Raw genomic sequence first — 14286 nt, 5'->3', positions numbered from 1 at the left:
ATGAACAAACTTTATAAGGGAAACTTATGCCAAATATCATCTTTGTACGCTTAATTGACAGTAGAAGTAATGTAGAGTTTGGAGGTACACATTCAGTTTCTGAATTTTTTTCTTACTGACTTGATCAGTTTTGCATTTGGTGAGTGGAAAAACTATGTTTCTAAAAGTAAATATATTACATGTTTGTTCATAGTGTTGTCCTACTGATCGTGCAATAACTGAAACTTTTTAAGATTAATTTGGGAGATTATTTTGTTCTTTACTAAACACTCAGATGAATCAAATGTTTCCCAAATGGTTGCTACTTACATTGAATTTCTTTGTTTGCAAATTTATTATACTGATTCATCACTATTTTCTCCCTATATGGTAAAATATGCAAATTTGTTATCAGATTTGTGTATAGCTCAAATTCTTCTCCAATGTAATTTATTCTCTCAAGGGGCAGGCTGTCTGCTGGCATGGATGAGAGAATACAGAGGACTGTGTGTTGAAGTGCAGATGCCATAATCTTTCTTGCTATGAAAAATCCCAGGATTTAAGGCCTCCCAAGTTCTTGAGGTCCATAATTCCAAGTACATATTGATTTAAAGCTGGTGGAACTGATTCCAGATAGGAGAAAAAAATAGTTTACTGATTCTAGCATTATATTTTAATTCTAATGAGTTTTTTCATTTCCAGGAATCCTGGTTTGCAATTTAAATGTTTATCAATGTAGCAGTAAGTTTGGAAAAGACAAATATAGTGAACTTCCTTTCTTTTTCAAGTGTTTTTCATTATATTCATTATGAAGCATTTGGAATATTAATCTTGGGGGCGGGGAAAGGAAACGTCTGGTTTACTTACTGTAACTAGGCAAATCATTTCTAGTGAACTGTTTACTTAACAAACTTAGCTTCTTGCTTTTTTTTTTTTTTGAGCAGTTTTTATACGGCTCACAATTCTTGAAAGAGTTTGAACCTCTGTGGACAGTTTGTGTCTAGGTGCAGATAGCAAAATGCTTTGCCTGCAGATGGAATGCTATTTAAATTAGGCTTGTTTTTGCAAGAGCTAACTACTGGTTTACTTTGGACCATTTTAGATTGAATTGGCTAATGGCCAGTGTAGGCTGGATAAAATGGTTGATGCTGTGACTATTCATCCAGAACTCCCACAGCCATCTATTTGTATTGTGGAAGACTTTTGAAGCCTCTCAGGTTTCGGGGTTTTTTTAAACATTTGTCAGAAAGTAAGGGGTAATTACATTTTCTACATACCTCAAAATAGTTAAGGTGTGATACAGTGTAAGTGACAAAATGGCTGTGTGGCTGAACAGTCCAGTTAAATAAGATGAGATACGTATTTGGAGCTCTTAACCTGCAGCTCCAATAGTAAAAAGTCCTTGTTGTTATAAAAGTTGTGGATACAAAAATTGCACGTTCTGTTCTAGAGGACCTAAGCCACCATTGCCGTTTCCCTGTGTTGCTGGGAGCGCTGGTTGCGTAGACAGGATGCTTTGCTGCTGCAGAAGAGGAGGAGGGATGGGTGGATTCCAGCCCCAAGCATCTGCCATCTGGGAGCTTCAGGAAATAGGATTGGAGTTGTGGAAAATTTCTGGTGTGGGTTTTTTTTTCTTTTTCTTTTTTTTTTTTCTTCTTGCTTTCTACTTAATCGGAAGGATTTATGAAGAATAAATAAAAGACTATCTGAGCTTTTCCAGCTTGCCAAGGCAGCCTGCTTTTTCCTGGATATATCCACACTTTTTCTTCCCTGTCAAATTTTGAAGCCCTGCTTAAAGTAAGTTATGTGCATCACCTATAATTACAGTATAAACTGTCAAGGATAGTCCCGGGACCTGTTTTGTGATGGTCTTAGTGGTGAATCCTCCCTTACAGTAGGAGTTGAGTGCCAGATAGACTGAATATAATCTGACATGGCAGGTAAGCAAGGCAAATGATGGATTTCTAGGTTTTAGTTCGACTTCAGAAGTTTTCCCGTTGCGTGGAGAGAAAAGCAGGAGCTTCATAAAGCAGCTGATGGGAAGACTGGCATCAAGGGATAGAAGGCTGGTGAAGGTCCTGCCCAGTGGGAGGTGTGGTGGCCCTAAGTCACCTCTTGACAAAACCGCGGGCCATGAAAATTAGTGGAAAATGTAGGTCCATGCTGGATTCATACTCCTGCATAATATCCATTAGTGTGTAAAGTTTACAATAATGGGTAATACAGTTTAGCAGCTCTACGCTGTGCTTTGTGTAATAAACTGTGCTGTATTAAGTAGCATATCCCTTTCGCAAGCAGAGCCGCTGGTTAGCCCAGCATGTTGCTCAACTTTGGCTTTCTTTTACAGAATGACAGTCCTTGGAAGCAATGTTCCAGGGGTGTTTGGTTCCTTCCCACAGCTGTAAGTCATTGCAGCAGCAGCACTAACCTGATCAAAGAGGAGAAGCACAGCCTGCCATAAGCTATTAAGTTAAAGCCCCAGACAAATCTCTGTTTTTGTCTGTCTTCAACTTGTCTCCTGTTTCTTGCTTGTTCTTCAGGCTCATTCTGGCTTTGAATCGGGCTACACCAATTGAATGGAAAAGGGAGGGAAATGTATTCCTGTATATTTGGGCAGAAACAGGCAGTTTTTGCAAAACTGGGGCAACTCCAAAATGTACAATGTTTTTTTTCATACATTCTTCTGCCAAAGTTACAGAAAAACAAAACAGTGAGAGTTTTCAGAAACCCGCTTACTTTATATAGACTACGTAACACACTTCCTCTCCAGGGTTCATACTTTGCGGTAGAAATCTTCTCTTTTGCATTTGTAAGCCAGCTGTTGTTCAGTTTTCTTAGGCCAATTGCATGAAATCCCCTTTGAAGAAAAGACATTTTAAATAATTTCAGAACTGTAATAAAGAAGTACTAGAAGTCAGTAATGGTTGATCTGTTGGCACTATTGCTGGGTAATACATTGCAGTGCAAAAATTTCTCTGTACTGCAGGTGGGAGTACTGCTGTCCTTCTTAGCCCGGCTAAAAGACTTTGCAAGAACAAAATCTTGTTGTACCATTCCTTTGCCCTATATCAGGGCTGATGATTTTCAGTTACTAAGGTAGATGTGTGGAATAAGAATATACTTGCATTCATATGAGGAAGCTGTAAGGCTGAGATGCTGCCATTAAATCCAAATATTCTGCTTCTTCAGCCAGAGACTAATCTATGACATGATTCCAATATTATTGTGTCGTGGTTTCTTGCTGTGTAAAATGAACCTTGAAGTGGTTTGCACATTTATATGTAGATCTCAAGTACTAACAAAGGAACCCTGTACTGTGAATAATTTAATCATTTATACATATTTTGAGGTTTTGGGTTGTTTGGGTTTTTTTCAGAGGCATTGGTTTTGATATGGTTCAACAACAAGAAACCAGTAGGCTTGTGATACTACATTCTTACATGACCTTTGCCAAACACATGCATGTTTCTTTCTGTTTTGGGGTACTGTTGACCTTTGGCTGTGGGTAACCGCTGTTTTTAGAGATGAACCCTCCAGCTTTAGGTCTTTGTTCTCAATAGGAGTTGGGAGTAAAATCTGATGAACACATAAAGGCAGGTAAAGTTTTTCATAAATAGTTACTGTGAAGTTTAGAGCCTTCTGAAGTCTTCAGCACATTAAAGAGGTTGAAGGAGAAATCTATATATTGTCAGGATGCAACACAGTCTAAGTTCATGGGCAACTAGACTTTACTGAGAAATATCTAAGTATATTCTTGATAAGACTTTTCAGAAGAAAGTCAGTGCTTTTGTGTTTTGGAACAAGATCATCTACAGTTTTGCAGTGAAAGTCACCTAAATCATCCTTCAGTCCTACAATATTTCATCTGCTAAGTTTTGATTTTTTTTTTGTTGTTCTTAAACACATAAACAGTTTTCTAAAGTGGAAAATATATTTTTTACTCAAAACACATGAAATGTGAAAATCAATTTCAAGTAGACAAAATCTGAAAGAAAAAGAATGTCCAAAATGTGGAAGGTTAAAAAAATTAATGTAAATAGAAGGGGCAACTGTATTGGATAAATAGTATTGATTGAAGTTTTTCTTCTAAAAGGGTATAGGATTTTTACATGGTAGTAAAACACAATTTAATAAATCATTTTTTCAGAATGAAAGGTCTGTCTGTATGATTTTTAAAATTTGAATAGTCCAACCACTTGTTGCTGTTTTCAACACAAAAGCATTAAAATTAATCTAATGGATATCTTTTCTTTATTTTCAGCTATGATGTTATCTTTGCGGGGGGCCCTGACGAACTGCTAAAGAAGTTTCAGGAAACTAATCATAAAGTGGTGTTTGCAGCAGATGGACTAATTTGGCCAGATAAAAGGCTAGCTGACAAGTATCCTGTTGTCAAGAGTGGAAAACGATTCCTGAACTCAGGAGGCAAGTGTGATTCTTGAACATATTTTACTCCAAACTTGAATATGACTCAGTTCTGTTAACTGTTTCATGTATTTGTATGTGAAACTGTTCTGAATTCCCCAAATATAAAATGGAGGACTGGATTTGCTGTCTTCCTCTTCCCCTCTCCCTCCCCACTTGAATAGCTCCTCTTATGTGCTCAAGAATAGTTTTCATTCAAACTTACATAGTATTTGTTGGCAGTAACTTGTAAAAAGCAGGTAAATAAAGTAGCAGCTTAGCAAGCAACTGTGCCTTGCAATGAAACACTGTACAGGGATGACCCGATTGCCACTGACTGAATCTACTTCAGAAACAATCTAGTGTACAAGCCCAGTCAAAGCAGTACATGCTGTTTATAGGCACAGTTTAGCTGGGTCACAGAATTTCCTGACTGACAGTGTAGATGTGCTGGTAACTCTGCCTGACCTGGTCAGTGTGGCTTAGGCTGTTCATTGCAAGAAAAGTGTGAGTTACTCCTGTTAATCTCAATGACATGTTAATTCTGGAATCCTCCTTTAAACGCCAGCTTTGGTAATAATTTTGCAGTTGGTTAATACATGCACTGACACTGATAGTGTTTAACTGCTACAGACCACAGTATGTCACTTCTCCTAGGTACGTGGTGCTGGGCAGCGTGCAGATCTGGGAGTGTCCTCGTTCCTTTCCCTCTCTTCTTTACCTCACCTATCTGCCCTATCTTTTTTTTTTGTTCTGGCTTAAACATAGCATATATTGGTTTTGAGTTGAATTCTTTTTGTAGTTCTGGCAGTATTAGATTCAGGCTTTTCTGCCAGCAAGAAGCGATTAATGAAAATGAAACTTTTTCCACAGATGGGCTTCTTGGGAACAGTAGTAGTCTAATCTCATGCTTTGGAGTTCTCGGGACCATACTAAACAGATCTCTGTTTCCGATTTTTTCCCTTAAAATAGCATTAGTATAAAATAGCCCTTAATTATGAACTCTTTAGAACAGAACTGGTACATATCACAGGAAGAAAACTGGATTTTGAGCCAAGTTGTAGGAATTTCATACTTTTCCTTTGCTGGCACCAAACAGTCAGAATGAAGTCCCTGACTGGTGGACAGCATTGGCAGAGTAGTGCTTTTTATGGAAATAACTTATGTGTATGTGATATTGCAGGATTTATTGGTTATGCTCCATATATAAATCGTATTGTGCAGGAATGGGATCTGCAGGATAATGATGATGACCAGCTGTTTTACACCAAAATCTATGTTGACCCATTGGCAAGGGTAGGTAGTGACTGGCTTTCTCATTTCTTTCTACTTGAAACAACATGCTGCTCCTCATAAAACATCAGGAGATAAAAATAAAAGGAATGCTGTCTCTTTATTCCTGAGTGCCATGTTGACACTTGTGTTTGTTCTGCAGAGGTTCCTACTGTTGGAGTGATGAACAGGCTTCCAAAGGGTCATGACTTGATATATTATTTCAGGCTGTCTGTGCAGATCCAGACAGGTTGTGCTTCGTTGTTAGAAATAATAGCTCTGAGATATATGATCGGACACATTCATCTCAATGAGGGTCCCATGTACTTGGCAGTTTGACGCTCAAGAATGTGGCATTTTTCCAGGGTGTCACTGAACTACTTGCTGATCCAGTGTTTTATATTTTGGCTTGCTGCCATTTCAGATCCTGCCTGCAGCTGCCTCTGACTCTTCAGCGTTTTGTGCAGATACGTTCAATAAAGCTGCATCATAAATTTTTGGTGAAGACCTCTCCATGCCCTAGCTTAACAAAGTTCTCTGCTGAGTAGCAGCATTAAAGCATGATAGATGTCAGAGGCATGGCCCTGATGCTGGAAAAGGAGGGCTAAGGAAAGTTAACAATGTATTGATGCAAAAAGACTTTTAGAAACTGATATTGTAGAATTTTGAGGTTGATTTTGAGCATTTGTATGCTTAAGGCAGATGAGAAGTTTCTGAAATACATATATGTTTTTCCATTAAATTATGCCTGAAACATCAGGCATGTTTAGATACAGGTACAGAAATAGAGTAGAATAGAATAGAATATTTCAGTTGAAAGGGACCTACAATGATCATGTAGTCCAACTGCCTGACCAATACAGGGCTGACCAAAAGTTAAAGCATGTTACTAAGGGCGTTGTCCAAATGCCTCTTAAACACTTGACAGGCTTGGGGTGTTGACTACCTCTCTAGGAAGCCTGTTCCAGTGTTTGACCACCCTCTCGGTAAAGAAATGCTTCCTAATGTCCAGTCTAAACCTCCCCTGGCGCAGCTTTGGACCATTCCCACGTGTCCTGGCACTGGATACCAAGAAGAGATCAGCACCTCCCTCTCCAGTTCCCCTCCTCAGGTAGCTGTAGACAGCAATGAGGTCTCCCCTCAGCCTCCTTTTCTCCAAACTAGACAAACTGAAAGACCTTAGCTGCTCCTCATAGGACATTCCTTCCAGCCCTTAATGTTTAAATTGATATTATGCAAGTTAAGTCAGATGCTAGATATGCAATTGAAAGGACAGGGTGTAGAGACATTAAAGCTGACTCTGCAGCAAAGTCAGAAGTAATATAATTAGCTGTCTAAACAGGTTGTCCTCTAGACAAAAAAATGTGTACTTCTGCACAGTGCACTACTGCACTGTGATTCAAAATGCCTCCATGGCACTTAGCTTGGGATACTGTACTATAGATTAACACTAATTCTCTGCATGGCAATGTCCAATGCTGTAAAACACGTAACAAAATCCTGGAACACCAAAACAGAGTATGTTATCTGTATGAGGGTTTTTAAGTGTGTTTTAAAGGTTACATACTTTGATCAACATGTTAAAACTTCAAAACAAGGTACTTTAATCCTACCTAGATTCTTATTTAATACTACAATATTAGGAACATGTTTTAAAACTAGTGGTGTTTTCTTTTCTGACATGATACTTAAATTTGGCTTTCATATTTTTGAGACTGTGAAACGCAGTATATTTTGTTGCTTGGCCAAGACTACTTAAATTTTTTTAAGATAAGACAAATTTTCTTTGGCTTATACTACCAAATTGTAGTTTCTTTGGGGAGTTATGACCTTTAACCTTCAAGTTTAGGTAAAGTTTTTGCATATATAAAACTGATTGCTATGCAGCTGCACAACTCAGGGATATAGAAAAACTTAACAATATAAAATTAAGAATTACATTGAAGAGCTGAACACGTAGGGTAGTTCTGCCTGATTACTTGCTGCCACTGCAGTATAACTGCAACATAAAAAAAACAGTATAACTGTTTCCATAAAAACATTGGCTCTTAGAATGCCTCAACATCTTTGGTACTTTTATTTCAGGAACTCATTAACATTACTTTGGACCACAAATGTACGATTTTTCAGACCCTAAATGGAGCTGTTGGTAAGTGTATGATCTGTATGTTGTGTGTTTTATTAACTATTACTAACACTTTCTTTGCTTAACGCTGAATATCGTTCCCTAAACATATGCTTATTTTAAAGAAATATTTGGATGGGTAAACCTGATTACCAGATTAGTTACAGGTCTTTTGGGTTTAATATTAATTGATTTCTCCCAGTGATAAATTACTTGATTTAAAAATAGAAAAAATAGTTTTCAGTAAATGAAGTTAGCAATAAACACAAAGTTAAGAGCCATTTTTCCATCTGCCTTTCACAAACTTAATGACAGGAGTAAGATTGGTAGTTAAAATTGCATTTTAGATGTTCTTAAGCAAATGGCTATACATAATGAAATGGAGTGTGGAATAATGTAGAATTTCCTTTATCCAACTGTCGTGAATTTAAATTGAAAAATGGCATCTGTGCAAACTTACTTTCTTACCTTTAACCTCCAATTACAGAACAACTTTTTATAGTCAAATCATATCTGAAGTAACTATGATTTCTCTACAAATACCATTTGCACAAAATTAGTTTTATTTTTAAAGTGGATTTTGTTCAGATACTGAAGGCTGCTGATGGCAAACTCTGGAGCTTGATGTAACCTTATTTAGCATAAAGAGCTTAGAATTCAAGGTCTGGTTAAAAAAAAAAATGAACAAAAGCTTCCAAATAAATAACATTGACAGTGATAGCAACAGCAAGGTATATTGTATCAGCAAGAACTTAAAGAATTTTAGCTCTTATTTATAAACTTTTATTACTGTATGATCTTTGTTGATTTGCAGATGAAGTCCTTTTGAAATTTGAAGAGGGAAAAGTAAGAGCAAGGAATTCAGTGTACGACACACTACCAATCACCATTCATGGAAATGGTCCAACTAAAGTGAGTGTTTTTATTATTGTGCAAAGACAGCATTTTCAATCGAGGCAAAAACAATGGTGGAAGAGTCTGAAACAGTCATAGCGCACTACCACTGCTCATTTCCAATTAATGTTAATAAAGAATTGCAAGGATTAAAAAAAAAAATTCTAATAGCTCGCTCCATCATGTTATTCTGCTGTCACTGTAACTTGATATTGCTGCTGAAACAACTCATCTGCTCCCAAATTCATCGTAGCACGGGATACTAGAAGCAGTTAAGCTTATGTTAATTTGTTCACTATCACAAAACAGTTCTCGAAGCTAGCAAAGAACGTCTATCTGGTTATTCAACAGTAATCAGAAGAATAGGTTTTCAGGGGGCGAAAAATCAAACCAAGAGTCACAGACTGGGGTACAAAACAGTAACACATCTGATCCTACTGCAGACTGTGGTGTGTGTTTGTATACACATATATAAAAAAAATGTATATAGACAAAAATATGTATGTGTATGTATGTCCGTAAGTGTGTGTGTGTGTATATATGTATATACACACACATGCACGGCTGGCTTTTGTTGCTGCATCTTCAGTGTCATTGATCACTGCCTGCAATGTACCTGTGGCTCAGGAGCTGTGGGTTCGTGGTAGAGCACTGTCTGCCCTGTGAAGTAGCTGTTTTGGCAGATTCTGTCCATGTGTGTGGATTCAGTGGTCCAGAGAACCTGGCACAGTTTCTCTGAGAGAAATGGCTACGTTTTGGTCATATGGTAGTTGCATTTTTTTGTTATACAGCAAAGAAGTGTAAAGGTGTATCATTTCTAATAGCCTCTGTTGGCTGAAGGATTGGGTGTGGCTACTTTCTAAGTTCTTCTGAATACATGTTCCTTGCTGTAGCTCCTTATTTTCAGAAAAATGCCTCACAGGAGAATGAAATAAAGCTTGAAACTCATTAATATCCTTATGACTGCTGCTGCTTAGTTTTTTGCACTGTATTTCATCTTTGGAATTAGTGATTATAATGATGCCATTATCTGTTTGGCTTATAACTACTCAGTAGTGGTGAAATATATGACCAGTTTCTTCCATGTTGCTACAGTTATTCTTGCCTCAGTTAAATCCTCAAGTTATCTATCATCACTGGCTTTGCTGATGCTTTGCCAATGAAAAGAAAGGTACTGTATTATACGATTGGGCAAGGAGTTTAGGTTGGAACTCTTTATACTAATCCATGAGTTGCGCTACATTAAACAAAACTCAATCTCTGCATGTAGTGACATAGTTTTAAAAACAAAGAGGAAACTCTTGCTATATATAATTTTGTCAATGTGATTAGATTCTTCTGTTTTAAAAATAGAGTAGAATTTATTGTTTACGAGGACAACAGTATAATAAGATTGGAAAATTTTTTCACTTGTTAATAAATAAACTAACATGAAAGTAATTTGCAGAATTAACTCCAAATACTAAAAGTTTCTCGTTTATAAGAACCTTCTGTTTTGTATTTAATCTCTTCAGTTTGAAGATAATAAATAGCATCAGAGACACTTCTTTGAAATGGATACCAAATTATCCTGACAAGTAATGTTGTTTTTTTTTTTTTCCTCAAGTGCAGTGGGTTTTTTGTGAAATACTTATTTTTGCAGACTTTATTGTACATCTCTGAGATGAAGTTCAAGCAACTCTATTTGTAATCTAGAATGATTTTCAATATGCATAAACAAACACCCAAAGTATGATATAATGCAGACTGAGTATTGGACTGGAGTGTGTTTTCTATGCAAAATAATATTCTGTCCGTTCAGTTTTTTTATGAGGGCAGTAGAGCAGGAATGAATAGCATCCTTCCCTCAGGCAGACTTTCTCTGGCATAAGTGATCCCATAACCATTGCAAATGGCAGTGGAGAAGAGTGATGTTCTGCACAAACTTCCTGTGGAATCCAGGAAGGCAGGGCAGCCCAGGCAGCCCATTGACAGAAAAAGTACATATTTTGTTCAGTGCCAATTCAAAATGTGTGAAGAAGCTAGATGCTGCTTTAAAATGTATCCCCCTGGCTGGCTTCTGAATCTTGGTGTAGCTTCTCAAAAATACATCATCTGGGCATCTATCTTCTACGTTCACTATGTGTTTTTTGTATGGTCACTCTTTGTGTTTTATGTAGTGTTGATGATTCTCAGATTTGGGAAAAGAATTAAACTATAATAATTTTTTTTTTTTCTTGCTTGAAATCACACCTAGAAGCTTTTGAGAACTGAATGATCTATATAGTCTGTGTCTTGAAGTCATACAAGCATTTAGTTGGTAGCTGTTATACTTGCAACAAATTTTTGGTTTAACTGAAGCAATAAATGTAGGTGCTAGGAGAATATAATCTCTGTTTTGTAAATAAAAAGAAGAAGAAAAAGCTTTTACCAGCTATTTTTGAATGGTTGGGGGGTTGGGGTTGTTTGTTTTTTAAATCTTAAATTTAAAAAAAAGATAGTCAATTGCCTTTAGGTATAAGAGACTCAATCAGTAAGCCTGAATTATTTAGCATGCACCTCTCATTAATCTGAATTGTTCATTTATTTACCAGATTCAGTTGAATTATTTGGGAAACTATATTCCTAATGCTTGGACACGGGAAACTGGTTGCAGTATTTGCGATTTAGACTTACTAGACCTGTCAACAGTAACGGTAAGAATACTTTTCACTAGAACAAAACCCTTTTGAATGCAGTTGATAGGTGTATAGTAGTTCTGAGGCAAAGTGACTTCAGTATGCAATATTACGTTTTGTAGACACCTCAGGACATTTTTTCTGGTATATGAAACTGTAAAGATGGAATTTTAATTTACTGAAATTATCAATACTTTTAGAAATGTTTTCATGCATGCATTTTGATATAGGTTTCCCCAATATTACTGAAGATGATCCCATACCCAAAAGTCCTCCACATCCTTACCTCTGTTCACTGAGGGTGAATGAATCATTTTTGAATCATGCAAGATTCAAGTGAATAATTAGAATTTTTGGCGAGGTAGAAAAGCTCTTTAGATATTTAAGTTTTTAACAGCAGACCTACAAAAAACTTGGTATGCATCAGTTTAACAATTTCTGTCACAAATAGAGGTTAACAGTTAACTGTAACATGGTTACAGTTACTGTTTTCTAAGAGATATAGCAAAATAGTCAAAACTGCTTTACCTTGTAAAGGATGATATGGATATCTGTATTGTATATGCAAATGTGTTTCTGTAGAATAAATCTGATGTAATTGAGATCGGATATCAGTTCCAGAAGTCTTCAGAATTCTTATAGGACAGACATGCACGTACACATGGCGTGTGTGCGTATATGCAATATTTGGGAACTTATTTTGGTGCTTTGGCTCCAAGTATGACGTCTTTAGTGTCTTTATGAATATTTCAGCTTGTACTCAGTAAATTTTAGGCAGAGTAAATAACTGAGATCTACCACGTGGAAATGTAAAGCTTGTACTTAAAAGAACTTTCTGATTATTCTTAGCAGGCTGTTTCCAGCAGCTGTTTCATTTCTGTTCTGTATTGAAGATTTGAAAGAGAACAGGTCATAGAAGGTCATGTTGAGGATAGCATGAAAGTAGTAGTGGCTTGTTATCTTTGTAATGAAAGGACAAAGTGAAAGAATTTCTCAACAATAAGTAGCTTATGGACTGGAATAAATTAAAATTTTAAAAAAATTAAATTAACAAAGTTATTGCTGGAATTGTGATAACTTTCAGATTCTTTTTATATCTTTTTTTAATTTTAATTTTGCTTTGAAGATACAACATTGGAATGGTGTTATAAAGTTTACCTGAGGAAAACAAGTTGTCTGAGTTTTTCCTAATGGTGTTGGTAATTAAAACATGGTTGGGGAGCATTTAAATCTTAAAGCCAGTAGTGGGGAGTAACTTGCAATGATTTACTGGATAGCTTCCTATAGTTTATGTACATCTACTTGGAACGTGTCTTCCTTACTGTAATTTGTTCTTTGGACTTCATACCTCACTCACTCTGCCAGCAGAAATAACGAGACTTTTTCTTGGCCTTAGTGGAAGTGTTTACTTCAGGCATTTTTAACTACAAGCAATATTTCATTTTCTGAACGGGCTTTCTGTTCAGGCCTGGCTGGTTGCTACTTAACAAAAAATCTTCAGTGAAAAGAGCAGTACTGGCTCTGTGCCTCTAATCATTTTTCCCATATTGTTTTATTTAACTTTCTGCATTGATACATATCTTCTGAGGATTTTGCTTGTTCTTCTCATAAGCAAGCAGAGAATCAGATTTGTTGATACCAGCTATGCTTTGGGCTTTGACTTCCTTTAGATGAATTCTAGCATGAATGGGTCCTTGACTCGATGAGCTTAGGTGTTGCAGATTTAAAGTTTTGGGTTGGGCTTACCTACAGACCTTGACTTTAGCAGTACAAAACAGATAAGCTCCACTGTAGAACAAACAGCTGAAGCACCCATCATGGGCGTAGGGTTATCCTTCCTTCTGTGAAGGTCAGGGGTAGGTGCGTGCAAGGCAGAGATGGGTGGAAGCATTGCCATGCGTTGTGTAGGTTGGTCTGTGATGGATGAGGAGAAGAGCCCAAGGACTACCAGGGTCAGTGCGAGTAGGTGCTGGGAGCATGGCCTGTGAAAAGCTGAGCTTCGGGGTTACCTGTGAACTGGGAGCCACATATGCAGTCTTTTGCTCAGTCCTTGTCCTCTTCACAGAAGCAGGACCTCCTGTGCTCTGATCACAGCTGAGGTATGGAAACACTCAGTAACCGCTTTCTTCTGCTAATGTCAGCAGCCTGTGCCACCCCCAAACTAGCTACCTGCCCAGGTCAAAGCAGGGTGGCGGAAAATAAGTTGAAGAACACGCCTTGACTCTGTAAGTGTAAATTTCCGCCGCTTTTCTTAAGGGTTTTTCTAAAACCTAAATTAAATTGGACAACAAACTGAATCTCCCTAGAGCTAGTTCATAAGTCCTAAAGCTTGTTACTGTTGTGGAGACTTCCCAGTGTGGGTGCAAAGGATGACCTTGCTGATTCTCTCACTTCACTGGTGACTCTTGTGGCAAGGGTTCCTGGACTTTGCTCTGTGAAGTCATACTGAGACATTGTCCTGTATTTCTTCCAAAAATTGTCATATGCTCAACTACTGCTTGTGTAAAAGTAAACCTTAAAAGGCAAATGTATGACCTTAGTGAAAATGAGAAAATCTGTCAGAGAAAATGTAACATCCCGGTGCAGACTGGGTATTTCCAAAGTGTTTTTGCTGAGGCACAGCTGGGAAGAACCAAAACTTCTGACTTGATATACTCAAAATGCTGGTTATTAAAATTGTTCATTGTGACCTAGATTCAGATTATGCAGTGACAACTCTTTATAGTATGGTGAACCAGGGTCTAAACTGATGAACTCTGCTTTGAGGAGATGCAGTGGGAGATGTAGTTTGCAGGAATTTTTACTCTAAATATTTTAAGTGCTGTTTTGCTTTGGTCATGTGCCTGAGATTTTAGTGTAGAGCCAAGCGGCTTGCACTTCAGTGTACTGAAGGAGTGTTAGTAATTCCTGATTGTCCCTATAACCTTCGCAGATCCAGCCTGAACCTGCTTCTTG

The 14286-nt window shown here is 37.3% G+C and overlaps 1 protein-coding gene across 4 annotated transcripts in view; it reads left to right on the top strand.

The window, feature by feature from the left end:
* Nucleotides 1–14286, top strand: part of PLOD2 (procollagen-lysine,2-oxoglutarate 5-dioxygenase 2) — a 76447-nt gene that overhangs the window by 39195 nt on the left and 22966 nt on the right. For all 4 annotated transcript variants that reach the window (XM_052805046.1, XM_052805045.1, XM_052805043.1 and 1 more), the window contains exons 4-8: nt 4241–4404; nt 5567–5679; nt 7741–7804; nt 8595–8692; nt 11248–11349. In XM_052805046.1, the coding sequence (XP_052661006.1) occupies nt 4241–4404; nt 5567–5679; nt 7741–7804; nt 8595–8692; nt 11248–11349 (541 nt within the window). The remainder of the gene's footprint in view (nt 1–4240; nt 4405–5566; nt 5680–7740; nt 7805–8594; nt 8693–11247; nt 11350–14286) is intronic.

This window comes from Harpia harpyja, chromosome 12 (genome assembly GCF_026419915.1).
Source record: "Harpia harpyja isolate bHarHar1 chromosome 12, bHarHar1 primary haplotype, whole genome shotgun sequence".
Taxonomy (NCBI): domain Eukaryota; kingdom Metazoa; phylum Chordata; class Aves; order Accipitriformes; family Accipitridae; genus Harpia; species Harpia harpyja.
Note: the sequence above shows the minus strand (reverse complement) of the source record. Positions and strands in the feature narration are given on the sequence as shown.